Source organism: Lissotriton vulgaris, chromosome 8 (genome assembly GCF_964263255.1).
Source record: "Lissotriton vulgaris chromosome 8, aLisVul1.2, whole genome shotgun sequence".
Lineage (NCBI taxonomy): Eukaryota > Metazoa > Chordata > Amphibia > Caudata > Salamandridae > Lissotriton > Lissotriton vulgaris.
In genome coordinates this window covers 845570676-845598203 of record NC_141696.1, presented here as the reverse complement: position 1 = coordinate 845598203, position 27528 = coordinate 845570676, and the positions used below count along the sequence as shown (strand labels likewise).

At 40.3% G+C, this 27528-nt stretch overlaps 1 protein-coding gene across 2 annotated transcripts in view; it reads right to left on the bottom strand.

The window, feature by feature from the left end:
• Positions 1-27528, bottom strand: part of LOC147698087 (acetylserotonin O-methyltransferase-like) — an 828469-nt gene that overhangs the window by 501526 nt on the left and 299415 nt on the right. For both annotated transcript variants that reach the window (XM_086934762.1, XM_086934763.1), the window contains exon 3: positions 16353-16482. In XM_086934762.1, coding sequence (XP_086790888.1) covers positions 16353-16482 — 130 coding nt within the window. The remainder of the gene's footprint in view (positions 1-16352; positions 16483-27528) is intronic.

Genomic DNA, 27528 nt, shown 5'->3' with positions numbered 1-27528 from the left:
TAGGGAAAAGAGTAGTGACTTGCTTTTCAGTAAACTACCCCCCTCATCCCCATATGCTATCATTTTAGTAGGTGTACCTGAGCTTAAATTCATTCTGAATTGATGAATAAGTGTAGGTTTTTGTAGGGAAGGCCGAGGCAACTCTCTATTAGAACACTGGAGAGACTTTTATGACAAACAGGGTCAGGCGAGTGGGGAATATACCAAAAGATGTGCAAGAGGATTGCATAGTGAATAATTTAAAAAAGCCAATGATTGTTCAAAGCCTTTTATGTTTAAATTATTAGAGTCAAGATGAGGTACTTCTATTTCTCACACCAAGCACCCGCAACTAGTGTGCACATGTGTCACAGTCAGGGGTTGTGGCAGCAGAACCATCAGTATATAAGACCATGGCACCAACCCCCCAGACTCCTCCTATATAATATACTCACAGCAAACAGATTTGGGGTCCTAGAAGAGTTTGACTGACTCAGAGTAATCCAGTGCCCTACACAGGGAACCACTTGCCAGAAGGAAATTAAGGAGAGTGCCATTGTAAACAGAGAATCACACCATCCGAGCACCACGTTTGGGCTAGGTCTCCCCATCATACCCCTTCCAAGCAGGGATTGGCAGGCAAATTGTGCAGGCCCAACTGAGGTGGGTCAGTCACTTAATAACATTTTTTTACGCCTAACCCCTAGCTTTGTAACAAACCATGTTAAGGGTGACAGCGCTTGCACCCTCACTAGCGCCCACACCTATAGTACTCATAGCTGATAGCATTGATGCCCCAATAGAACCATGACGAGTAAAATAAGTGGCCAACCAAGTGAAACCAGGCCCCTTAATGTTAATCCCAGGTTACCCATGTCTGCTAACTACATAGACCAAACTAAGCTAAAGATTTTATTCTGCAACGTTGCGGGCCTTAGAAATAAATTGGATAATTTATACTTGGGGTATTTGTGGACCAACACAACATTTGTATGTTCTAGGAAAGCTGGGATAGGGAGAAGGCACAGCGGTGGGATTTGCATCTTTTAGAATAGCCACAACCACCAGGGGCAAGGTCAGGTCCTCGGGTGGTCTTTGTATATGGGTGGGACACATTTAAGCTGTTTAGTTATCCAGCTGGAGTTTTTATATAGTAATGTCCTGTGCATTCTCCTAACCTTTACACTGAAGGTCAGAATTGCTCTGGTCAATGTCTACTCCAAACCTGTTAGTAACAGCCTTGAATCAGAGATCATTGACCATCTTTCCGGTTCTATATCTATTATCCCGAAGCCCCATTGGACAATTATCAACAGAGATTTTAATTGCCAGTTTGAGCCCCTGAATGATCCTAATGGAGGAACTCTCAGTTAAGATGAGCTAAACTGGGCTATTCCAGAGGTAAACATCCCGCAAACCAGGGCCTGGACTCCTTTGGTGCTACAGATTAAATCCTTCACCCTGAATCATTCTCTAAAGGCATGTAACAGTGAACCAAATTGGATACGCCAGGGAAACATACTTTTAATCGCCCAGGTCGACCTTCCATTATAGACTACATCCTCGTTGACATCAGGATGCAGCAGTGGGTAGTGGACTTTGATGTCTCCACTCAGCATGATAGTGATCATAACACTGTGATTATGGAGATAGAACTACCAATGAGTGTAGAAGTTTCTGGTTTAAACACACCACCAGATGGTAGGCTAGTTCTGACAAATGACAAAAGAAAGGTCTGGTGATCAGCCTTTCAGCAATCATGTGCCAATATGGCTTCTCTGTGTGATTCAGCCATCCTATGTTTGGTGGCAGCAGAACAGTTCATTTCTAGCGATGGTTTTATTGCTCACCCAAATTGCAAAGACCTACGAGGTGATGACATCTACTTTAGCTGGTATCTTTTTTCCCCCATCACATCCTAGTGGCTCCAAAAAGGCTAAACATCCATGGTTTAAGGATAGTTGTCACAGGGCTAGGTTAGCCTGGATTGAGGAAAATACATCCAAAGAGAGATCACTAATCAGAGAAAAAAGGGCACTCTATAAAGCTAGTATCACCAAAACCAAAAAAGCATGGAAGCTGGATAAATGGGAGTCCCTGAAGCAACCCTATCCGCCCCTGATATGAAGGCCTTTTGGTGTATAGTTAACCCAAGCAGTAGGGAAGGGAAGCAGGCTATTGAACCAAACATTGCAGGCGATAAATGAGAAGAACACCTCAAAGCCCTGTACCGAGGGCTTGAGGTAGATGGCAGCAACACAGCTAAGGATATCGCTCCACTGCAGAATACATGTTTTGAGGCCCTGGAGATACCTCTTATAGAGAAAAACAGTGCCATATGCAAAATTGTCCCTTCTAAAGCACCACTCCTTAACAAGATCTCAGGGGACCTCTTTCACACTGAGCCAACCATATCTGTGGATCCTGTTTAATGCCATGCTACAGGGAATGGCTTTACCAGCAACGCTGGCTGGCACAGACATTTTTCCAGTCATAAAAAGGGTTCACCGCTTCTCCCCTCTAACTACAGGTCCATAAGCCTAATCGATGTTAGTCAGAAAATATTTTACATGGTATTGTTTGTCCGTCTTTAAAACTGGTGGGACAAATTTAAAATATTGAGCCCCCTTCAAGCTGGTTTTAGGGAGAACACGTTCCCCATTGACCAAATATTTATACTCCAACTCTTGCACTGAAAAACAGTGACCATAGAGAGAGGCAGCCTCGATCTTATCTTTGAGGATTTAAAATCGGCTTTCAATCTAGTACCTAGAGACAAACTGTGGGCTGTTCTTAGTGAGCTGGGGGTACCATTTTATATTTTAACATGCTTAGGTGCTTGCACAAAGGCAATTATGCCTAAATCAGGTTTGGAAAGTGTAGTGAACTCACCTCACCTATATCACAAGATAGAGGGTTAGGACAGGGTTGTGTGCTCGCGCCCACCCATTTGTGCCTCTTTTTTTAAATGCACTTGTAGACACATTGAATGCAGGGAAGGATAACAACGCACCCAAGCTAGCACGTAGGAAAATACCAGCAATGATGTTTTTTGACGATACTCTGTTGCTCTCAAAGTCACCAATGGGCATAGAGAGGACCCTTGACAACTTCAAGGCCTTCTATGACAGTAAGGATCTCGAGATTAACTTTTTAAAGACAAAGTATATGGTGTTTAACCCAAGTAGTTCTACTCGCCCCAATCCCAGCCTGCATGGCATACCATTGGAGAGGGGATCTGTTATTGAATATCTTGGGGTCACCTTAACCGAACAAATGGATGAGGGGCCCAAATCAATTAAACCAGTCTGAGACAAGCACAGAACACAGGAGGATTGATCAAGCTATTCAGAAACCCATTGGGCATATAGTGGAAATCTCGAAACTACAAACAAGGGGGTCAGATATGTACATAGCTGAACTTTGGGGGGATAGTTGTCTGAGAAATATCATCAGGACTGAGAAATCTTTCCTTTGGCAGCTCTCTGGTCTTCCCATCAGTTCTCTCCTTACACCGCTATGTTTGGATCTGAGGGAAAGGCCAATTGCAGATGAAATTGGTCTAAGACCCCGAATCTTTTGGCATAGATTATGGATAACCACAGAACTGGCTGTGTATAGGGACGAGCTAAAGGAGATCTTGGGCTTGTATGGTGCAGGGAAACTACTGTTGTTAGCCTATGTTACAGACACACTTTTGAACATGGGCAGGGCATGTCTATGGCATCATCCTGAGCTGAGGTAGCCTGTGCTGTAGTTTCCAGAAGGGAACTTGTCTATAGTTACGGGGGCCCAACTCGCCCGCATACAGTGGTACTCAGCAACAGGTTCATTAACAGCTGCGTTTCTGAGAATAAAAGATCAGTGCAGCCTAGAGTCTTCCCTGGATGAGCTACAACTAGCGCTAGCAAGGAAACTGTACATCTAATTCAGGCACAGTGTACTTCAACTTTGCAACTTCTCCAATAAATGGGCAGGCACACTTTCCATAGGCTGTTCAGCCTGTACCAACGCGGAGCAGTCAGAGTAGCACGTTTTTTACTTCTGCCCCGGCTATAGAAAATCAAGAGGCCGCTGGCTGTTCCAATTGTGTAGAAATATGGAGTCTCAACATTGTGTGGAGGTATTTACATTACTAAAATATAAACACTGCATTCCCAATCGTATTTGCAGTGTCACACTTTCTACTCTCCATGTGGAGTGTGCGCTGGTCAGTTTTGAAAAACTCTATATAGGGCAAAGCCGACACAAGTTTCTTCACTTTTTAGCCGGACTGGTTCCACTCGTTTAAATTGTTTTTAAATTTGATTTTAAGTAGTTGTTTTAAGAATTTTAATCCTATGACATGTATTAGTGCCACCTCTACCCAATAATTGTACACTTTCTTTTCTTAATTGGTTTTCTGTATGTGCTGTTTTGTATCTGGTCTATATATCAGAGCATGGGATATTAGCAATAACTTATAATTGTAACCTCAGATTCCGGGGTTTTATGATCTTGTTTTTGAGATTGCTTTTATTTACTGTTAGTTATTGCACTTGCGCTTTTAAGGTCTATTGACCGCAATAAAGTATTTTTGAATTGAATTGTATTGAATTGAAAAGTTGGAACTTAGAAGGGCAAATAAGCAGCCATAGAAAGAGAGAGACTTGTAGGTGTGAAAAAGAGAGAAGCAGAGGGAAAACAGGACAAGTTGGATGAGGCAGCAGCACATCCAATGAGGTACGTAGTTGGAGGTACCTATGTACTTGTTCCAAGGAATAGAGGTGATTTGCCAGTATTTACGAACAAAATTGATAGACAAGCCAGTGCTTAGGTATGCACAACTGGAAAGGCTTATAAAGATTTCAAAGGTGTTGTTGAGAGGCTGAAACATTTCTTGACATTGTGGTACCAGCCGATTTATGGGCAGAATGTGAGGTAGCAATGCAGTGGTTAAAAGCAGAGCCACAGAGAGATAGGAACTGGTGCACCATCACCATTGGTGATAGAAAAATATGATACAGTATTGACTTTTTTTTTAACAGACAAATACATCCCAGGGAGAATACTGGTTAAAGATTAAAAGAAATACTCAGGAGTCGAAGGAGACAGTTCATGAATATTATGAAAAGTTATTGCATGTGTTTAAACAGGACAGTAGATGTGAATATTCTGAAGAAAAAGATATGGGGATTGTTGTGTCACAGTTTGTTCTAGGATTGAAACCCGAAATCCGTGTTAACTGCTGGCAGACAAAGACACTAGATGATGTCTTGCATTATGCAAAGCATTACAGTGGTGAACTGGATATGAAGCAGAGGAAAATAGATGAGAAATTCATATTGGCTCAGACAAGATTGGCTCAGAAAGGTTTTCAGAACTCTTTTTTTTGCAGAAAATCAGGGAATAATGCAAAGAGCGGCTGCTCCACAGGCTGGATTTGCAGGAAATCAGAATGGAATGGAAATGCCCTATGGCATAGGTAGAGCTGTTCCCACAGGTGTGGGATCTGTGACAGACATCACTGCTATGAAAAAAGATGACTGCTTGTCATGTTTGTAATCGGGTTAGACATTGGAAATGAGAATGTCATTTAATCCTAAAAATGCTGGAGGATTAATGCAATATTCACAAGGTATGATAGGTCAGTGGATACCCGCACAGCAAATGCAGACTCCAAGGCAAAATTAGGCCCAAATGATGCCCATTGCTCCTAAACAAATGGGGAATCCCAAATTGAATTTAAATCAGATGACATCATTTAATGCAAATCAATTCCAGAACGCAATGCCACAATCCCAGAACCAGAATCAAGACATTGAAGGTCCTTTATTTGAGATAAATGAGTTCCCCTCTGATAATTCCCAAAGACCGTGCCTGAGAGAGGAAGAAGCCTGTCTACTTGGTGCTTAGAGGTAGATCAAAGTGGCCCATATGTAGACACAAACGTTAATTCTCACAATGCGTTTTTCCTGAAAAACACAGGAGCTACCTGTTCCACACTTAGAACGGTGGAAGTACCAGACTTACCTCTCTCAAGGAAAATGATCCAAGTAGTTGGAATTACAATTAAACAAATTTTAAATCCTATTTTGGAAGAAGTTCCAGTAAAAGTAGGAACTTTTTAAGAGAAGCATCAATTTGTGGTTTGCAATATTAGCCCATTAAAACTGTTAGGAAGAGATTTGTTGTGTAAGTTAAATTGCACAATATACTGCATACTGGACGGTGTTGTATTTCAGACCAATAATGAAGATGTTGATTTTAAAATGATAATACAAAATGCTGAAGTAGAAGTATTTCCTCTACTGACTATTTCAGAATTGCATGAAGATCTCCAAGATACTATAAATGACGAAGTTTGGGATTTCACAAGGTAAGACTTGGACTTATAAAATGAGTAGAACCAGTCCAAGTCAAACTAAAACCGAATGCTATTTTTCCCAGAACACCATCTTATCATTTGTTGCCAGAGACTATTGCAGGAATGTAACCAGTTATTGAGGACATGCTTCAGGAAGGAATATTAAGAAAGTTAAATGGAAGCCCATGTAATTCACCTATAATGGGTTTATAAAAGCCTGATGGCGAGTATAGAATTGTCGAAGGCCAAGGCGGATCAATTAAACATTGTTGTCTCGTAGTTCCAAAGCCTGATACTGTACTTTTTCAAATTCTCTGTATTGCAGGATGGTTTACAGTAATTGGTGTGTGCCAGGCTTTTTTTCAGTGCCTTTGCAGGAAGATAGGCAGTACGTAATCGTGTTTGCCTTCCAGAAAAAGACAATCAAGTGGTGTTGCATTCCTCATTAGTAAACATAGTGTCCCTCTGTTTTTAATCCGATCTTAAGGAATATTCTTGACTCCCAGCAGATGCCTTGTGAGTCTACCCTTGTAGAGTATATAGATGACTTATTGATAACATCAGATACACGTGATGCTTGTAAAACCAACACCATTGCACTTTTGAATCACCTGGCAGAGAAGGGTTACGAAAGGCATCATTATGAGTTTGGCCGTCCAACCACCGTAGGATGGTATCCTCCCCCACCAGCAGCCCACGGTGCTGGTGGTCCAAGAGCACCGTCCTATGAGTCGACCACTTGGGTGGAGGTGGGGATCTTGCAGTAGTGATGAGTATTATTAACTCCTTACGTGCTGGTGACGGAACCCCCTCTATCACCAGCCACGGACGCGCTCCACTGTGCTGGCGGTCCAAGAGCGCCGTCCTATGAGTCGACCACTCGGGTGGAGGTGGGGATCTTGCAGTACTGGTGAGTATTATTAACTCCTTGCCTGCTGGTGACGGAACCACTCCATCACCAGCCACGGACGCGCTGTGCTGGTGATGGAGTGGTTCCGTCACGGCCCGGCCGCCGCTCCTGCGCTGCAGTGATTTCGTGCCTGCCCGGCGTGTTCTATTGAGCGGGCGGGGCCGTGACGGAACCACTCCATCACAAGAACAGCGCTCCCGAGACTCGTGACAGAGTGGATCCGTCACAAGCATGGTGGCGCCACGCGACCACCTTAGCGCTGCGGCGGGATTACCGCTGCAGCCAAGGGGTTAAAACATATATTGATGCCTGTGCATGCATTTTGACTGCATATGTGTGGGCGGTATGCACACATATGTATTATATAGCTGGAACTACGCCATATACCCATTACCTGGGTTCGACCCAGGTGTGGGCAGACTGTCAAAAAGAAGTTTAATATCTGGGACAAATCATCCTAAAAAAATCAGAAAGGTGTCACCAGAAATGATGGAAGCCATCCTGCAGATGTATTCATCTTGAACAAAGAATGAGATCAGGGTGTTCCTAGAAGTGGTCAGCTACCTTAGACAGTGAATACCAAATGTTTCCTTGATGGCAAAACCCCTACTGAGGCTAATACATTGAGTGGAACACTTAGTGCAATTACTATTGACGAAAACTAAAACACAGTACTCAACCCACAGTAGACTCACCAGATACGAGCTCACTTCTGACAATGTTACAATCAAGCATTGTAATGTATTTAATGTTTTTACTTTGATGCCTATAACTGAACAAATTCATAAATGTGAAGAGTTTGATCATGATTGCCTAAGTGTCACTGAACTAGGCGCAAAGCCAAAAACCAACATTAAGGATGAACCACTAAATGAGCCTGATCACGTCCTATTTGTTAATGGTTCATGTCTAGGAGGAAATGAAAACACACTAAGAGCAGCAGGTATTCCATAAATGATATGATCAAAATGTACTGGCTTAAATTTTTTTCTGCGCACAAGTTGCCAAATTAATTCCTCTCACACAAGCCTGCAGTTTAAATGCCCAAATGAGAGTCACGATTGTTACAGATAGCCAGTATGGTTTTGACACAGTTCATGATTTTGGGCAATTATGGTCACAACATGGTTTTTTTACATCTACAGGAACACCTATTCAAACCAGTCAGCATGTGAAAGATTTGCTTGAGGCTCTACAGTTACCTAGTGAAATTGTTGTTGTGAAATACCTAGGACATCAAACGGGAAGAGGGTATGTTGCCATGGGCCACAGATGCGCTGATTGCATAGCCAGGAACTGTGTATTGCTAGCCTGCATATTTATTGGAGGTTTCACATGGGAATATAAGGAAGAAATTGATTTTGCAATGATGAAGGAAATAACTGATACTTAGAGGAACTGAAAAGGGCACAGGAAAATGTGTCTGAAGCAGAACAAAATGGGTGGATCGGGGCAGGTTTTGCAAAGAATGCAAATTACATTTGTATTTCAGCCGTTGGAAGGTCAGTGCTGCCTGATAGCTTGTTGTTTTCAATGACTCGTTATTATCACAGGTAAACACATTCAGGGTGAGATGCCATGGTGAGGCTATTCCAGCAAAGCTGGTTTAATCCTAGGTTCCAAATGATTGTAGATGAAAATTACAGTCTCACCGTAGCTAAACTATTATTACGGGAGATCACACAGAGACTGGTGATGCCAGTCCTTCTTGAGTCAAATAGAGAAACACACTTCAATAATGAAGTGTTGAACATGCTATCTCTTGCTCTACAGATTGAACAGAAGCTGCATTGCAGTTATAGACCAGAAATGTCAGGCATAGTTGAGCAGATGACCGGAACATTAAAGTCCAATTTGGTAAAGGTTTGCGTTTCCACTTAACTGAAATGGCCAGATGTATTCAGACAGGAAGACAAGATTATCTCCACAAGAGATTCTAATGAGAAGGGCAATGAGCCTACCAGCTGTGCCCATGATTGCCCTTGTCAAAATTAAAGATGATTTTGGACTACTGAAAGACACTCGCTGATATGGTTTGCTCTGTCTCACATCAAGTATCAGCTGCTACATGAGACCCTCATCAAGAACAGTGCCACAACCTCAATTATGGTGATTGGGTTGTGTTTAAGAAGCACCTTTGGAAGACTCATCCTGAACCCAGATGGATGGCCCCTTCCAAGTCAGACAGACTACTCTCTCTGCTGTTAAATGTGCTGGAATTCTGAACCAGATATATGTCTGGCACACCAAGAGAGTGAGTAATCCACATAAAATGGCATTGTGATCTCAGATGGAGGTGAAGCAGAGACTAAACCTCATGGTGAAAGCATATATGAACTCGAACAAAGAGATGAGCAAGATCCCAGTGAAGGAACAAGCTCTGGGCCAAAAAGAATACACCATGAAGCAGAGTTCCCAAGGAGTTTTGGAAAAGAAAGACTGAGAAATATTTCAATAGCATGAAATCTAGAACCAGTCCCTGAAGAAGGTGAGACAGACGACGAAGGCTGTCTTAATCGAAATCATCAAGTTTTGAGGAGGTGTAGAAGAACTTGAGTACCTTCCCAAAGATATTCTACACATGAATGGTCTGACTACGTAAATGCATCACTGAATGTTACTCTGGAAGATATGTGCAAGGTGAACCCTAAACTGTTACAACCACCTTGAAATTTTAGAGACACTGTTATTTGGAAAAATCAATTGAAAAGCAACAAAATGAACCTCAATGCAAAAGGAAGAAAAACTGCGAACTTCCTATTAAACGTTTATTATTTAATTATTTGTTTTGCATAAGACTAACCTATGTTGGAGAAAAAAGTTACAGAAGAAAAGGGATAATCCTTTAGAAGAGCACAGCGTAGGGTTAAGGATTGTCTATTAGGGAACTGCACTAAAAAGAAAAACCTGAGAAAGAAGATCTAAGAAAAAAAGCAATTCTTTGCAGCTTTAAAGAACATTGTCTGCTAATTATCTACCAACAATTAAACTAGTAAATTACTCAGAACAATGTGTTGTATAGGAAATATGTGTAAATGTATCATGTGTGTAGTTTTAGTAATACCATTTATAATGATCACAATAGTACTAGTAGAATTTTACCTAACCCCTGATTTAGAGCCTCCTGGTATCAATGTTACTAATACACATACACAACATTTAAGGGATTGTATTTTTACGTAAACATTTATGGATTATAAGAAAGATGATTACTCTTCTAATGTGTACTTTAGATTAGTACAAGAATACACTAATGCCATGAATGTTAAGGTTTGCGATGTTTATGTACTCTTGACGACTTCTGTTTCTGAGGAAGTCACATATTATCACATTTCTATGTCTTATTCAGTCTCTTGCAGTATTCTGCTTTCACTAGTTTATAGGCGAGGACACTTTGAATATTTCTACTCAAACTATGACCCAGTGCTATTAGGAGCGCCTTTAACAGAGAGCATGAATTTACAGCCATAACCAAGGACAATGGATACAGCTTGGAATTATTTCTTTCCACATTTACCTGTAGATATGGTGAAGGCTTATAAATTCAATTTAACTTAATGTAGCCCACAGAGAAGGCTTATATTATGGCGGTAGAGGAAAGGTACATGAATATGACTAAAGCAACAGACATAAAGGGAGATGTTTTAGAGAATGCATAGAAGAAAGAAGAAAATGAATTTAGAAAGAATATAGTTTATCCAAAACTCAAACTAGACAAGCCAATGCAAAGAAAATATGAGCTGTTTATAAAAGAAGAAAGCTAAATAGAAGCAGGTATGTAGGGATCAGTAGTTGCGAACACACATATGAACTAATGGTATGATCATGGCATTTACAGGGAGACAAAAATGCAATTCCAGGGTTTACTACATTTGCGGACAGAATGTTTACGCCTTATTACCTGCTGATTAGGAAAGAACCTGTTGTTTGGGCATACTAATACCAAAGATGTACCATGTTACAAGCATAGAAGCATTAATTTTAGCATCATCACACACCAAATAATGGAACTCAGAGACAAAAAATCTGCCTTGATAGAAGACATGTTTGTAGCAGTGATACCACCAGTAGGGTTTATACTAAATGACGAGAAGATCAGAAAGCTAACCACCATAGTTGATAAAATGGCTATGACCACTTCTGGAGCTTTACAATTATTAATATGGAATACATTGCTAAAAGGTTATGGGCTTGCAGGACCACAGTGCTTTAGACACATTACTTGCTGAAAATGGAGGCATCTGTTACAAACTGAAATCAACTCACCTCTGTGCATTCATACGGTATGGGAGTAAGCAGATGGAAAGCTTTAGGGGAAACATGTCAGGTTTAGAACCTGGATAACACTAATTGGAAACACTAAGTTTGTAGGAAAATTTTGGGAAAGGATTGACCACAATTAGGAATTGTTTTGCAACAGCTGGGAAGGATATATTAAAAGCAAATCTAATACCATAATGATAATAGGACTCCGCTTATTATTTCTTTACATCTTATTTCTAAGCTGTAAAAACGTCATGTGCAAAATATAGGAAAGATTTCAAAGGAAAATATACAAGAGGGACGTGGGGATAGATGAATAATGAATTACAACTACATGAAATCCCTCAGATACAACAGGGGAATTAAAAGAAAAAGACGAGACCCAGCTGAAGTCGAAAGTGCTTTCCAGATTCAAATTAAAATGTGAAACCATATTTATATGATGATTAAAATCATCAAAAGGGAGGGAACTGGGGGAAATTATTCAGAAAATGAATATACGACTTACAGAGCATATTAGAATTTCACCTTAGAAAGAGTTTAAACTGCAGCATAAACAATGACACATAGAAAATTGTGCCTGCTTTATAACATGAGAGAATCTTTTATAATGCTGCAAATAATATAATAATTACTCATATATAGGGGAACGTGTGTTTGTTAAAGTGTATTCAATATTATGTAGAAATGTTTTGTACCAGGCTACCAATCTTATATGTGCATCTTTAGTTAGGCCCAAAAGCCTTTACTTTTGACTCTTGCTCATAGTTTAACCCCTTCGCCGCGGCGGCTATTCCGCCGCAGCGCTAAGGGGGTAGGGCGGCTGTGCGGCGGTCACGTGCTTGTGATGGAACCACTCCGTCACGGCACGCGGGTGAGCTGTGCTTGTGACGGAACGGTTCCGTCACGAACGCGCCCGCTCAATGGAACGCGCCGCGCAGGCGCGAAATCAGCGCCGCGCTGGCGCGCCGAGCGTTCCGTGACGGAACCGTTCCGTCCAAGCACAGCTCACCGTTGCTTGTGACGGAGCGGTTCCGTCACAAGCATACAAGGTGTTAATAGACGTTTATTTATAACATTTTGCCAAGCACCTGCAACTTGCTTAAGAATGTGCTTACTTCAAGCTTATGTTGCTTAAGCCTCATCACACCATGTTAGATCATCTACCTTAATACAATTGGATTTGCTGTGATTGCATGAATAAATAATGATTTCGTTATATTTTATGAATGCTTTATAGAATATTATTGCTAGTTGGCCCCATCATATCCCACTTGCTCCATATTCACAATAGACATAGAGCGCATCTTTTAGCTTAGGTAAGAGAGAACTTTCCTCCATGTAACAAAGTCCTGGAACAATATATTACACTACATTGGCATGAATGTTTACTGTGGGAATCAGAAGAAGAAGCATTAGAAGTTAACAACACCACCAGAAGAGCAATTTCCATTGGATGAAAGCCTCTAACGTCTAATAAGTTTCTATACATTATTGTGCAATTTTATATTAATGAGTATTCCTAGCTAGTTAGGGAGACTCTCTCAGACTCCGATTTCTTTTCCCAGCCTTGCAAATTTTCTACTGGAAAGTTAGTCATCTGGGTTTGTTGCCAATAGCTACTGCTAAAGGTGGCTTTATTGTTTCTTTATCCAGAAGACCATTTCCTGATCAATGCTACTGTAATGGTAATTTTATTATTGATGGTTGCTACTGCACCTTAATGGAACTCGGCTGAGTATCCAGAGCGACTCTTATGGGTAGTTTCTTTTATATTATAAATCTTGCCATTTTGCCAAAATTAACTCTTCATGGGTTCTATTTAGGGAAGGTTAGGCACTTTAGCTAGTTTAAGTTACAATTTTCCTTTATGGAACACTTTGTATTGATTTATGCTGTCACTAATCAATCTTTTTATTGATATTTATGTAAACCGACTAATCTGAACAAAGATGACAAAACAATACTAATTCTTTAAGATAAAGAAATGTGTTGAAAAACTTAATCAGCCTCTCATCATTGACTGAGCACTAATAATCTGACGGTTGATGATATATGCATAATTTAAGTCTCCGTTCTAGCTCCATTCTAAAATAGTAGCAATGGTCCATTAAACTTTCACGAGCCATTGGGATTTCCCAAAGGAGGACATGTGCAAGTTCGGTGTTTAGTCTTTAATATCAATCTTGGCTAATTCTCAGTCTCTCACAGGAGTAACTGAGGTTTGTAGAATGATACCAGGAGGGAGCAGTTATAGAAAACAAAGTGCAGGTACGTGTATGCCTGTGTGTAACTTAGTGGCAGCAGCTTTTTGTGGGGAGGTGTGGAATTGTTTTGCAGTGCCACAAATCCTCAAGCTCATGCATTGCCTTCCTTAAACTATGTTTGTTTTTCTTTTGCTTCTGTGTCACCATGTTATCAGTCTCTGCATGCAAACAATGTTAAGTCCCTTCTGGCGAGATAACTTGACTTGTGGCTAGCTGATCTTCCAGCAATAGATGGTGGACTCTAGACTGCACAGCTTTTTCATCTTCTTTTCCAATTTGTCTAAACATTTGTGTGCCCCATTGTCAGTGGCTGGTTTGGTCTTCCAGAAGGTATTTGACCAACTCCTCACATGTCCTGCACACTGAATGCCAAATGAACGTCTTGATATACTTTCATTGTTTTAAATCATATTGCTTCATAGTTACCATGGGAAGAACCGATGCATGGTACAGATCGTTTTTCTCTTTTTAATTTCCATTGGCATTCATTATTTCTGCCCTGGCCACAATGGTGGCCTCTGTTTGCAAATGAATTGAGGCTTAGTCCGGCAAGCATAAAATTGTGGACGTCTCCTTTGCATCTCATATCTTTCATGCACGCCTTATGCTTGCAAACCCTTCAAGAGTCCCCAGGAATGAGTGGTATTTCTACATTTTTTACTTCTATATTATTCCATAGCATTTATCTATAAATGTTCGAAGAGTTTGAAGGTTGTTGTGAGGAACATATCCTGCAGAATCTTAACCTTTTCTGCTTCATTTGAAGTGTTCATCAGTGGCTTTGCATCTGGGGTGAGTTATTGCTTTATTCTCAGCAGATTTGGATCAAATAGTTTTTAATTGCAGTTCCATTTGGAGACAAATTCAAGACCGATCTTCGAGCCATTGCCTTAGTATCATAGGTCATCAATTTCTATTTCCCATCTTTTATAGTGTGTGAAGAGTCTAGTCGCACTGGGTTTTTTCTTTGTTTCTGGCAACATGTTTTCATCTACAATTTCTGGTCACCAACCCTCAATCTTTTTGACATCTGTATGTATTGGGTAGTCCCACAGAGGTGAGGTAATCTGCTTGCTGCAACTTCTGTGTAGCTGCTATCTTTAAAGGTTTGGTTGGTGTTCGGCTGTATCTGTGTCTTCCGTGGATGATGTGTTGACTTTCCATGGATTACTCTTCCTATTTTAGCTAGATCACTTGACAAAAAAAGTAGAGCAAGCACTAGAAGAGATCATACCCCTTTTGGAGACTTAGGGGCATATAAGCAACAACCAGCGATAATTATCGCAAAGCGCACTTAGCGCTTGGATAATTATCGCCGGCTATTGCTGGATTCTATCGCGGAGATAGCGTGCTATCAGCAACACTTATCCCCAAAGCCAAAGAAATCCAAGCGTTAGCTACGAAACTGCGATTATCTCTGGAAATCCAATGATAATCGCACTGCCACAGACAATACCTTGCTGATCCTGCAGGGTGGACTTAGCCATAAGATCCACCTCCCATTGGATATTATGGCTAAGTCAGCTTTGAAGCAGAAGTAATGAAACCTGCGTTAAGCATGGTTAGCGCTACTTTTAACATCGCTAAGCAGGTTAGCGATATCCTTGTTGATTGGAGTGATGTCGGTTAGCAACATTCTTCATGGAAGTTTGGCAAGGTACGCTCACTTTGCATCTCATTAGAGATGCAAAGCTGGGCGTTGGTGGAAAGGGTGCTAAGGCAAGGATTCACGCGATAGAGTGATCTTGCTGATAAGGCAATATCATTATCAAGGCTTTTCGCCCGAAAACGGACGCAAAAGCGGCGATAATTGTTTTATGCCGCCTTGATGATATGCCCCTTGGAGACTTGGAGACAGAGTTATTTCTAGCCAGTCGGCCCGTTGTTCCACCACCCTGATGGAGTAAATTTCTCCAAAATGGCAGTCATTTATAACGCATTGCCAGGAACCACCGTCATGGTGGTTCATGTAAATGTATTTTGCTGTTTGGCACATGACTCCATCAATATGATGGGGCCCTGTACAAACAGTTTTCTTTTTTTCTTTTTGAAAAGAAAATGCTGAAACTGGATTTTCTTTTTTAAAATAAAAAATACAATGTACCCCTTACCATACTAGCTCTCTCCCATGGTGAGGGGAATAGTTTACAGTTTTCACATCCCCTGATGGGCCTTTGCTATTGTGATGGAGTATGCCTACCCCCAAGATATAAATCAGACCCTTAATTCTGTGACAAATTGGTTCCAAGCAGGGAAAAACAATATGCGGGTTTAAGCATTTGCACCATGTGAAAATGATGTGAATTCCACCTATTTCACTGATTATCTGTCTAAGCTTTTTTCAAAGGCATCAAACCAGTTATTGAAAATAAGAATGAATGCAGTGAACTTTCAGGTGTCTCTCAAGTTTCCTGATAATGTCACAGTATTCTAAGTGAAACATTTTTAAAGTAAGAGAATAACCCACATGAATCTGTCCCATATATGGGAACATTTTGCAAGTAAATGCATTAGTACAAGAGCAGAGTTAGCAAGCTGCGCATGAGGAACGTGGTGAACACAATAGGGCCAGGCATGATTTCTTTACCTCACTCCATCTGCCAAATAGTTCCAATACTTGTATATTGAATCAGAGAAGAATATCATCATGGGATGCAGGGACCTTTGGGTGGACTTTGTCAGGTACATGGAAGAAAGGTCTGTATTCTTGTAAAGTACTAAAAAGAGAGAATGAAAATAAATCAGCAAATGAAAGGCATATCAATTTTTGCTACGTTATGACAAATAAAATAGGAAGCCGAATGTCAAAGTATTGTGTTGCGTTGCATTGATATCGAGAGAAATAAAGATTAATATGTGCTAATGATATAAGGCAACCGCACTGATGAGTATTCATTTGAGGCACTCGTACAGAAAAGACTGACAATTTAACTTTCTCGGTATTCAAAACTGGTTTTCCTATGTAAATTCCTGATAAAATTTGTAAACTGATTTCGCCAAACAAACCGAAAGCACACCTCTTCCTAAATTCTAGTTTCATGCCAGGTTCGGTGTAATTCAGCGGTTTTGCTATACAGGCTATGGATGAACAAATTACGCATCACAATTATCTAAACTATGTGGCAAGGTAACGCAAATTCTATGGCATCATGCAACATATTCTGAGGTAGTATTATGTTGATCCATTACAGCAACTGGCGTTTTTTTGTTGAAATCTTTTATGTGGCAAATTAGGGGGCAAGTGCTCTAAGTCTATAATTATGTAGTGAATGCCAAAGCCACAGTATCGCATAACTACACTGATCCTGAACATTGTTCGTCATGTTTTTAACCAATCTAATAATTAAATTTATAGACAAACAAAACATTTTAATTTCTATCACTTTGTTAGCTGCTTTGAACAGCCTCAACAATCTCTTTCCTTTACAGGCCGATCATGTTTGTCCAGGCCCTGTGCCTGCCCCAGAGGAAGCGGACAGCCCTTGCTGCATTTTGCCTTTGAACAGGCATATAAAACGTTGGACAAAAAAACATGCAGCCGTTTAATCTCAGGTGGCCAACCTCCAATCCGCACAGCCTCACAGTGGAGACTGGTTCGCAGGAAATGGCCGTCAGTCATGCCCTGCACCTAAAATGCCAAACGCAAAATTTCAGCCATACAGTCCCTGAGAGTGTATATAGACACAAGCTCTTTGATATATGTTTGTTGGAGGTTCTCAAAGAGCATTCATTTTTTTGTGTGTTTTATTTTTGTTTTGAGTTTATCGGTGTTTGTTCTGTTTTTATAATTATGTGATAAACAGCCACTTATGCACTTTTTTCACTGATGGTATTTTTCATAAGGCTTTGCTCTCAGAACCATACATTGATTTTCCACTCCATGTTGTGTAGAGTGAAGAATTAGAAGTGCAGATTATTTTCTTTCTCTCCTGCGCTTCGGCACCTCCAGAGGATCTCTTGGAAGAGATTTACCCTCCTCTACTTCAGAAGCTACGCTCTCCTGTTGGCACCTCAAGTATTTACTATTGTGCTTTGATTTGATGTATCTTATGGCCCTATTTATCAAGGGGTTGCATTGTTGTGTAGCGTTTTAGGACCCTAGTGTAATTTTCCTGATTTATGCTCATTTATAGGTATAAATCACTCAACCCTATATAGGCATAGAAATCATAACCGTATTTAGACTTAGTCCAAATACGGCATGGCTACTTCCACTAGTTCTGAAAATCCACAACGATTTCTTTGAAAAACCCGCCTTCAGCAGTCAGGGACTTCCCGTTGCTTGAATATTGATTTATCCAAGAACTCATGGAGTTTTCAAAGAACTGAATCTTTGATGACGTTATTATGTCCAACCTTACATCAAACTTGGCACCTTCAAGGTATAAATATATCCACACTTGCCCAGGCAAAGACACGGTGGTTTGGAGCAGTTCGACTATCTACCTACACAACACAGCTCGCTGCAGCAAGTGCCGAAGGATGCCAACTCTCCAGCAGACGCACTGAGAGAGACGCTGTCTTTTCTCTTGCCGAGAAATCCAGCTCCAGTGTTTTCAAGCTACCCCTGCGGGTTGCTGGGAAATCGAGTCCTTAGAGAGAGATACCAGACCTCCTACATTCTAAACCAAGGTACAGAGCTGATTAGACCTTTAGAGAATTGATGGATAGATTCCTGGCAAAGAATACTAAAACTAAGCTGCACCTCACTTACTTCTTCCCTTGTACTAGACCTAGGTTAGGTACACCGGAGTAGGCGTATTTTAAAAGCACCAGTTGAGTACTTTTAGTCTTTATTTATTAATGTATGTATTCTATGTATTTTATGGCTAAGAAACCATAACATGCTTTTACAGTATTATTTTATAATACTCTTCGTACTGAACGCATTGTACTTTGCAACCAGTACTACAATTGTAGCAGTTCATTTCTTCTGCATGAGAAAGAAGACTGTTCAATAAATACTTTTATTGAAAACACCCGTCTCGCTATGTCTCTGTACCTCTGGTGAAACGAAGCATGCACGATTGACTGAGTGAAATATCTATCGATTGTTTCTGCGACTCTGAAGATACATTTTTATCTCGGGAAACAAAGTTGTCATGTTTTAACCGATTGTCAGAAACTAATCCCTTCCTGTTTATTCGAGAAAGTTTCTAGTGACCTCTGAGCTAGCTGGCACTCACCATTAAGTTTAATATATTCGATAGAGACCTAGTCGCCTCAGTACTACGTCTAAACTATAGTATATATTATTCCAATGCGCAGAGCCTATTGGGAATATAGGAACTACGCTACATGGCACCCAACGTTTGGTAAGGAGATAATTTATCGCTAGGTAGTAGAGTAAATCAGTTGTGCATTTCACAAAGATCCCTTTTTCCCATAAAATACTCCAATAGACGTCTGGAGTGGGTAAAAGGATATATTATACGCCAAACTGAGTAGGACAAAAAATCCTATGTATTAGTTTTTGGTTTGTTCAACGTTGAAGGATACAGTGTTCCAAAAATATTGTGCACCTTATCTTTGTTTCCTTGAAACTTGCTCCTCAAACTTTCGATCAACAAAATGACGGATAGTGACGACGAAAGGGAAAGAGCTGCAGCAGCAGCTTAGGCAGTTTTAGAGACTAGAACACTCCAACAAAATGACCCGGATGTTATATCCATCCTGGTAAATGTAAGAAAAACAATCACTTTTAAACTCAAAAATAATGGAGTATCATCGAGAGGTAGTAAAGTAATATTTGTTATAGAGGCACATGAATATCGGCAGACAGAGGTATTCTAGTCATGGATTATGTTTCCAGCAGCTAATGCAGTAACAAATGCGTTCCACTACTACAAAGTGGAGGAACCTCCAGCGGAATACGTTCCTTTCGAGGACGTTGAAATTCCACTACCTTACCAAGAGCATCAGCTCTGGTTTAAAGGCACCCTACAACATCAAAATCACATTACCGGGCTTGGTCCACTAGGTAGACCAGGAGCTACATGGCCGGTACTAGCCAGCTATACACCACATCCGGACATTAAAGAAATGACAGGTCCAAAACTATTAGCTCAGCTAAAATAGTTAATAAAAATACACAATTGGTTCAATATGTGTTGCGGACTTTAACAGACCAAACAACTTTAAGGATTCCGCAGCACACTCCTCACCAGGGGAACACAAACAAAATCACACCACAGACTATACAATCAGTCATTGGTAAATTTCCGCTAAAAAGGAACACATTCCGTTCTGGTTAGCTCAAAAAATTACTCAGATAGAGGCAGTATTTCCTGATAGTACACCTCATGAGAAACACAGAATTCTGACAATCTGCTTACCAATGGGGATTGCACCACACGTGGAGGACTGTGACACAGGGGGTACGGTCTTTGCTTCAATCTACACAAAAACACATGGTGTTCCATCTATGGCGGTAATGCCAGACGTCCTAAGACAGAATCTAAATGAATACGGACCAGAACCTGCTTTGAATCTTGGTATGAAGTTCCTAAAGAGAAGCGTTCTCAGTCCAGAGGAAGGTCTACTCAACAGGAGCCCTCTAAAAGAGTTATAACCTCAGGAATAGGGATAATTTGAGAAAACCTGATAGATATCAAGATACTGATACACGTTCCTCTTGTACTTTTGAGACTCCCTCGCAGAAATCTGAAAGAAGAGGACGATCAGACCAAAAGGAAGAATGTGTGAAGTCCAAAGACGAACCGCACGTTCCAAAAAATAAGAAAACTCAATTCACCAAGAAAAAGGTAGCATGTATAAAGATCAGATATTCCGAGGATCTTGAGGACACAACTCAAGAATGGGGAGTGGGCCCAGACAATGCTACACAGCGCAGCAGAAGTTACCATAGCTCGCAAGATCCTGAAGGATCATCTGAAGACAGTGGACTTGAATGAATGCATTCAAGTTGAAACTGCTGACACCAGGGTTAGTGTACCCCAAAAGTTATATGAGGTAACACTCCGGATGGAGGGGATATAACTAGGAAAATAAAAGCACTCTTTTAGGAGAAGCTATCTAAGGGCTATGACATTCTTCTTGCTGAACAAGAATGGCCACCTGAATTTGTCATGGAGTGCCCACATGCCAAAGAGATAATTATGCCAACCTTCTCTAATCACATTCCAATTCACAAAAAAATACACCTATGCCAGAAAATGGGCCATAGCCCAATCTCCAGCATTACACAAAAATCACGTAGGATGGGATGAAGATTTTCCTCACCATCAAATCCAATTAAAAACTCAACCAACAATGCAATATCCTGTTAAACAGGAAGCTAAAAGACAGCTCAGGGAGATTCTAAATCAACTTGAATAGCAAGGGGTGATTGAAAAATGCACCTCATCTATGAACAATCCTTTGCTTCCTGTCTCCAAGCCAGACAATACATATTGTCTAGTTTTGGACTACAGACACTTAAACTCTTGTTGCAAAACTTTTGCAGTACAAAATGCACACAGTGCAGCACTAATGAATAACATTGTGCGGACAAAATATAAAACCACATTCAATATTTCTAATGGTTTCTTCCGTCAAAACATTGCACAAGAAAACAGGCATTTGACTGCTTTCTCAATTATGGGGACACAGGGACAATTTTGCCGTCTCCCCCAGGGATTCAAGAATAGTTCAGGGTTATTTTCAGCCAGAGTAACAGAGTTACTACAAATGTACGATGATGAGGCATTATCTTATGTCGATGACATCTATCTTACAGACGATGATTTGGACGTACACTTGAAAAGAGTGAACAATATAATACTTGGGTTGGCTTCAGAAGGGTACAAATTAAATTTTAAGAAATCACGAATTGCCCACCACAACGTCCTATTCTTAGGATATGAACTTTCAAGTGAAGGCAAAAGCCTGGCATCGAACTTTCTAGAGAAATGTGCGCTGCTCCAACCTCCAAAAACACTGAAGAACTTGCAGCCAATTCTAGGTTTCCTGAATTTTGGAAGAACTTATGTTCTAAATTACGCAGAAAGGGTTAAACCTCTCTACGAACTAATAAAACCTGATTTCAAATCAACTAATTGGACTAAAAACACACAGAAATTTTGCGTTCAGTGCAAACAGACATGTTAGCAAAAACACAGTTACAGACACGCGACAACGTGCGGAATGTTGTGATCCGAATCATCCCAGGGAGATGCGGATTCACGTACCTTACTTTTAATGAAGGTGAAAATGTACCAATAGCTTACAAATCACACTTGTACATACAAGCTGAAATGAAATTCACTTCAACAGAAAAGATTCTGACAGCGGTTCAAACTGCTTTAGCAAAAGAGAGAGCTCTCGCACCGGGAAAACGCATAATGATCGTTACACCTTTACCTGCTCTAGAGGCAGTGAGGAAAACGAGCATTCCAAGTGCTAAGGCCTTACATCTGAGATGGATACAAATGGTTAACTCTCTTGCTGCAACAGACGTTGAATATATTTTTGACCCCTACTTGAAGACACAACAATTTCTACAATATGAACGCGAATGCCCTCTGACAACCGAGATTTTGCCTCTAGAACATTAAGGATGTATAATTTTTACAGACGGATCAGCACAGCCCGCAATTCGGGGTAAACAAGCATATAGTGCTGCATGCGCAATTTTTAAAGGTCGCTGGCACAAAGGTAAATTCAGACCTATGGTCACTAAAACTTAATCACTCGGAGACTGTACAGCTCAGCGAGCTGAACTACAGGCTTTCAAAATGGTGCTTGAAAATACCGATCACGAATTCCCCACACTCATAGTGTGCGATTCGTATTTCTGCATTGAATCTTACAACGAACACTTGCAGAGCTGGGTTGAAAGCGGGTTCAAAAATGCAAAAGGTGGCACAATTAAGCATAAAATGCTTTGGGAACAAATAGTTCTATTACAGAAAGAACTACAAAGGACTCACGTGATTCATACACTGAGTCATCAACGTGATGGCCTTCAAGTTGCAGGGAATTCGACATGCCTTTTTGACAAAAGGAGTCTTTGTGATATTTTGTATTTGATTTAATTTAATGGATTTACACAATCTTTGAACTGAGGTTCTGAATTTATTAGAACAGATTGTGGGAATACACAACTTCCTCTTGTGTGTATAACCTGATCTTATAGGGGACACCTCTTTGATTTTGTATATCTTATTGGGTGAAAATAAGAAAACAAAATGTATTAGTTTGTTATTCAATTTGAGTTTCCTTTGTTTGTATTTCATTATAAAATAATTATGTGTATATATACATGTATTGGTATGATTATTAACATCATATAAAAAAAAAGATAGTACTTTGGAGTACAGATTGCCAAAAATAAAATTGGTGATCGTGATGACTACATGGCATTTGATCATTGTGTTCAAAGTTAAAAACTAAGATTGAGAATTAGGTTTTCAGTGTAAAGGGAATTTACTCACTCACAGTAAAATCCAAGATGGATCTCTTCCTACCACTCTTTGTATTTTGCAGCAGGGAATTCATTGGCTGATGAAGCCGCGAAGGCAGCTGTGCAAACGGCTTCCATAGCTACAACCAATGATTCAAAAACAGAAATAGACGGTGAAACATTGCTAACCGCCAGGGCATCAATGAGAGGAAGCTATGCAGCGTTACCTCTAAACTATCCACTCGAGTATACATACATAATTGAAACAAACTGCATTCCTTTTGTTCGAATCCCTGGAGTGGGGGACAGGAAATGCAGAGGTGCTTTGATACAAGAAGCACATATGGGAGAGGGTCTGACACATCAAGGGATCTCAAAATCCATAATAGAACTGAAAGAGATGTACTGGTGGCCAGGGATGAAAGCCCACATTTACGAATTCGGTATTGACTGCGATACCTGTTACAGAAATCATAGCTTTGAAAGCCACTAGATACCTGACTATAGTGTAGCCAACCCAGTCCAGAAACCCCTGTTAGTCAGCATTAGACTTTCTTCATGCAGACGTCACAATGGACAAATGCGGTCCCACAACTATTAGGACAGATTCATTTGGATGTGGCCTCAGCGCTCGGCTGACGCCCGAACTGTTATAAAAGACTTGCGAGTGTTTATCAGCACATACGCAATCGGCACGCTACATTTTGACCAAGGTCCTGCGTTTAGCTCTTGAGCTTACAAGGAGGCCATGGCTAGCTTGGTCGTTGCATTGCAGTACTCAAGTCTATTCCATCCTGAGGGAAATGCGGTAGTGGGAAGAAAAAAACGTGACATAAAGCAATCTATACCAGCAAGGGTTTTAGGCTCGGGTGACGGGTAGGTCAAACATCTGATAAGTGTCCAACATAGTCTTAACAATCTGCCAAAAAATTATCTGGGTTCAATCACTCCACATGAATTACTGTTTGGTACTAGAATGATCATCCAGGATCTCGATTGTCAAACTTCAGTGGTAGAACAAAACCCCTTTGATATCAAAGACTGTTTGGCTGTTTTGCAGAACTTAAATGAAACAAGAAGAAGTCTGAGCAACACAATACAGAAGCAAACGACCACTGGAGAAAAACCACCTGTCCCAGCAAACCCTGTCCGGATTCCAAAAGATTAGGGATCTAGTCAGGGAAAAGTTTGCGGGGGAGAAGGAATTTGGGCCTTCTTACAGAAAAGCAGTACCTGTGTTAGCAATCCACGAAACAAGATCAGTTTTACTACCGCCCCTTGTTGGAAAAAGGGAGAACAGAGTCGTGTCCATCAACCTGGTCAAACCACATCATGTGGCCAATAATAAGCAGTAGGCCCAGTGGATTCCCAAGATGTAGCAGGCAACCAAATCTTGCTACAATCCAAGAGGTTCAAACTGAAAGACTTATTACCGATAAACCGACAGTGAGAAAAGAAGGACTATGCAACAAAGCCATGGAACTTGTACCTCTTGAAACACAAATAACAGTTCGTCAAGAAACACCTGTCTACAATGATATAGCCTCTGACTATACTGATATGACAAAGGAAGAAAAAGCTCTAACGATTCCAAACAATCTTGATGCAATTCCAACAATTGACAGAACTGCCTCTGGCTTGTTTATAAACTTTGATACATTTTCTGAGGATCCCAGTGAGCCCTAAACAACGCCAGTAAATAAAACTTTCAAAGAAAAAATAACAGAACTCTTTCATCAACTTGAAAATACATATCTTATTTCACCACGGGTTGAAGTTTGGATTGTGTTAGGTGTACTTTTTCTCCTACTTTGGCTCATTCTTGTTTTAAGTTTGGGAAAAATGATAGATGGAAAATACAGTACAATGGACACAGCAAGTATGAACATCAACTTGCTCCTGAAACCTCACAAATCATCTCATCGTGAGCGAAGAGACCTGTCATCAGTGAACATCACAGCTGTTCCTATACCTGGTGGTATAGCTTGGGACACAACTGATTATGACATTTATGGCCTGGTGAAACTGGTGAAGATTCCATACCAGTTTAAGGTTTCTTTTAGTGACTTTGTCTCACCCAGCACATTTTCTGATTATTGGGACTTTGAAACTGTTAATATTATGATGACAGATTTAGAAATGTCAGCTAAATTCGAAAAATATGAATACTTAGAAGGTTCATCGGATTATGAACACATTTATTGTTTTAACCATTATGGTCACCATTATTTGCACAAATCTGCAAACCCTAGAAATGTTTTTAACTATAATCAATGGGAACATTGTCCAACACCGCCAAAAGGCAGCTCGAAAACATATTTTGAAAGTTTTCATACTTCTCAGGGTTTAATATCACACATCCAGAAATGTTTTATTTAAAAAAATGTGAATGAGACAGGAATGAAAAACATGTTGGCTAATACTAAACAAATGTATTCTGCTAACTTTTATGCTCAGCTGTCTACATTAGGTTTTAACTTTTGAAAAGACAACGTTGAGACAAAAACTGTCTGGGGCACAAAAGACTGGCAGGTGCAAGGTTTAGAAGTCTTGTTCTGAGCCTGCATTATCCCAGAACAAATAATGTTTTTAAATGACACTGTTCAAAAAACATCTTGTCTTGGCATGGCTAAGATAAAAGATATAAATAAACCGTCCATACCTAAGCCCAAACCTAACAGTAATAACACTGCGGATGAGGAGGTAGATGTATCCCATATTTTAAAACAGAACAGAACTAATCCTGATTGGAAAAAAATGGTTAATCTGGCCCACAGACACGAATAACTGTCAATATAGATTCCTGAACAAAACACAAGGGTTCACAGTGAATAGGCCAGATCAAAGATATTCCCAGAGACAACATCCAGGGATAGTTACAACATACAGTGTAGGAAAACTATGCCTTGAATGGCTACAGGAATCCACACATCCAGAAATTAAACAACACTTAACTTTAATTAAAGAAGGCATTGATTTACGAGACTTCTTACTTGGACCTGGTAAACCACGTCAAAAACGTTTCATAGACGCTGGTGTATACGCTGCTTACAATGAAGCATGGAAAGTCATTCAAACTGCAGAAAGAATACAAGAATTTGATTGTATTAATTTAGAGAAAGCTCTGTCTGTAGTGGACAATGGGTTAACAACTCTGTCCTCCAGAATTTATTCTTTGGACAGCATTGTATCCTTTGCCATTGACATAATAGAACAGGATTTGCTAATGTTACAACATGGCCAGTCTCCATTACGTTCTATAATTCTGCTAGGCTGGACGTTACAAAATCTCCGTTCAGGCTACGTGCCATGGCGTCTAATGAACACCACGTCATTGTTTACTGTGTTTAACCTTACAGATAAACAAATCTCTTTGGCACAAAGAGAAGCAGACTATACGGGGCTAAGTATAGAAAAACTGGAAAGATTACCATTAACTGTTTCTGAGAAGCTAATCGTGGAATGGATAATACATGGCACCATTACAATACCAGTGACGATTTTCCAGTTTCAGTATTGCTTAAGACACATACCAGCAGGCCTGTATGAAAGGTTGAGTAAAGAGTACATTAAGTCAACCTGGAATTTACCATACACACACAAATGTTGGAGTGGGGGAAAGATGGTATTTCTTAGTGGAAGAAATTGTTAGAACTCACTAAGCGGTACAATTTTGTGTCAAGGTATTAATTTACATGGAGCTGCGAGGGTTCTTCGAATAACCTTTCTTGCAACCTGCACGGATCTCCTGCAGCAGTGATAGTTCCAGTTTTTAGTTAAAGAGAAAACAATGGTCCTTGACTATCAATCAGGAAAAACCTTACATGAAAAACATTTCTGATTCGGAGAATGCAATTAAATCTGCATGCTTTGACTCAAGCTTTATAAGGGAGATATAAGTCTTTTCTCAAATGGCTCTATATACATTGAATGTAAATAAAAGAATACCCTGTTATATCAGCAACATAAATGAATTATAACCACACTCTGGAAATTTGTACTACCGAGACTTTACATATTTATTTACAATTTTTATAAAACAGTAATGATCATAAACGGCGCAAGGACTATTGAGTATAGTCAGTGAGAAAGTAAAGGGTGCTCCAGTGTTTAAGAGAAGAAAGAAAAGCAATTAATATACAGTTTTGGTATTTACAAAAGGACAAAGCAGGCAACCTTCCGCTATTTGTATGGGCCTGTCCACACGGTTTTTGGGGGTAGGGGGGGGTGGGACGTTATAGGTACAGGCACGTAAGTAGTAAAAGCTTTTACTACTTACGTGCTTTTCTTTCTTCTCTTAAAGACTTGAGGCTGTTTGCTTCCCGCCCTTGACTGGTGGAGCCCTCCTCTTTTTTACTTC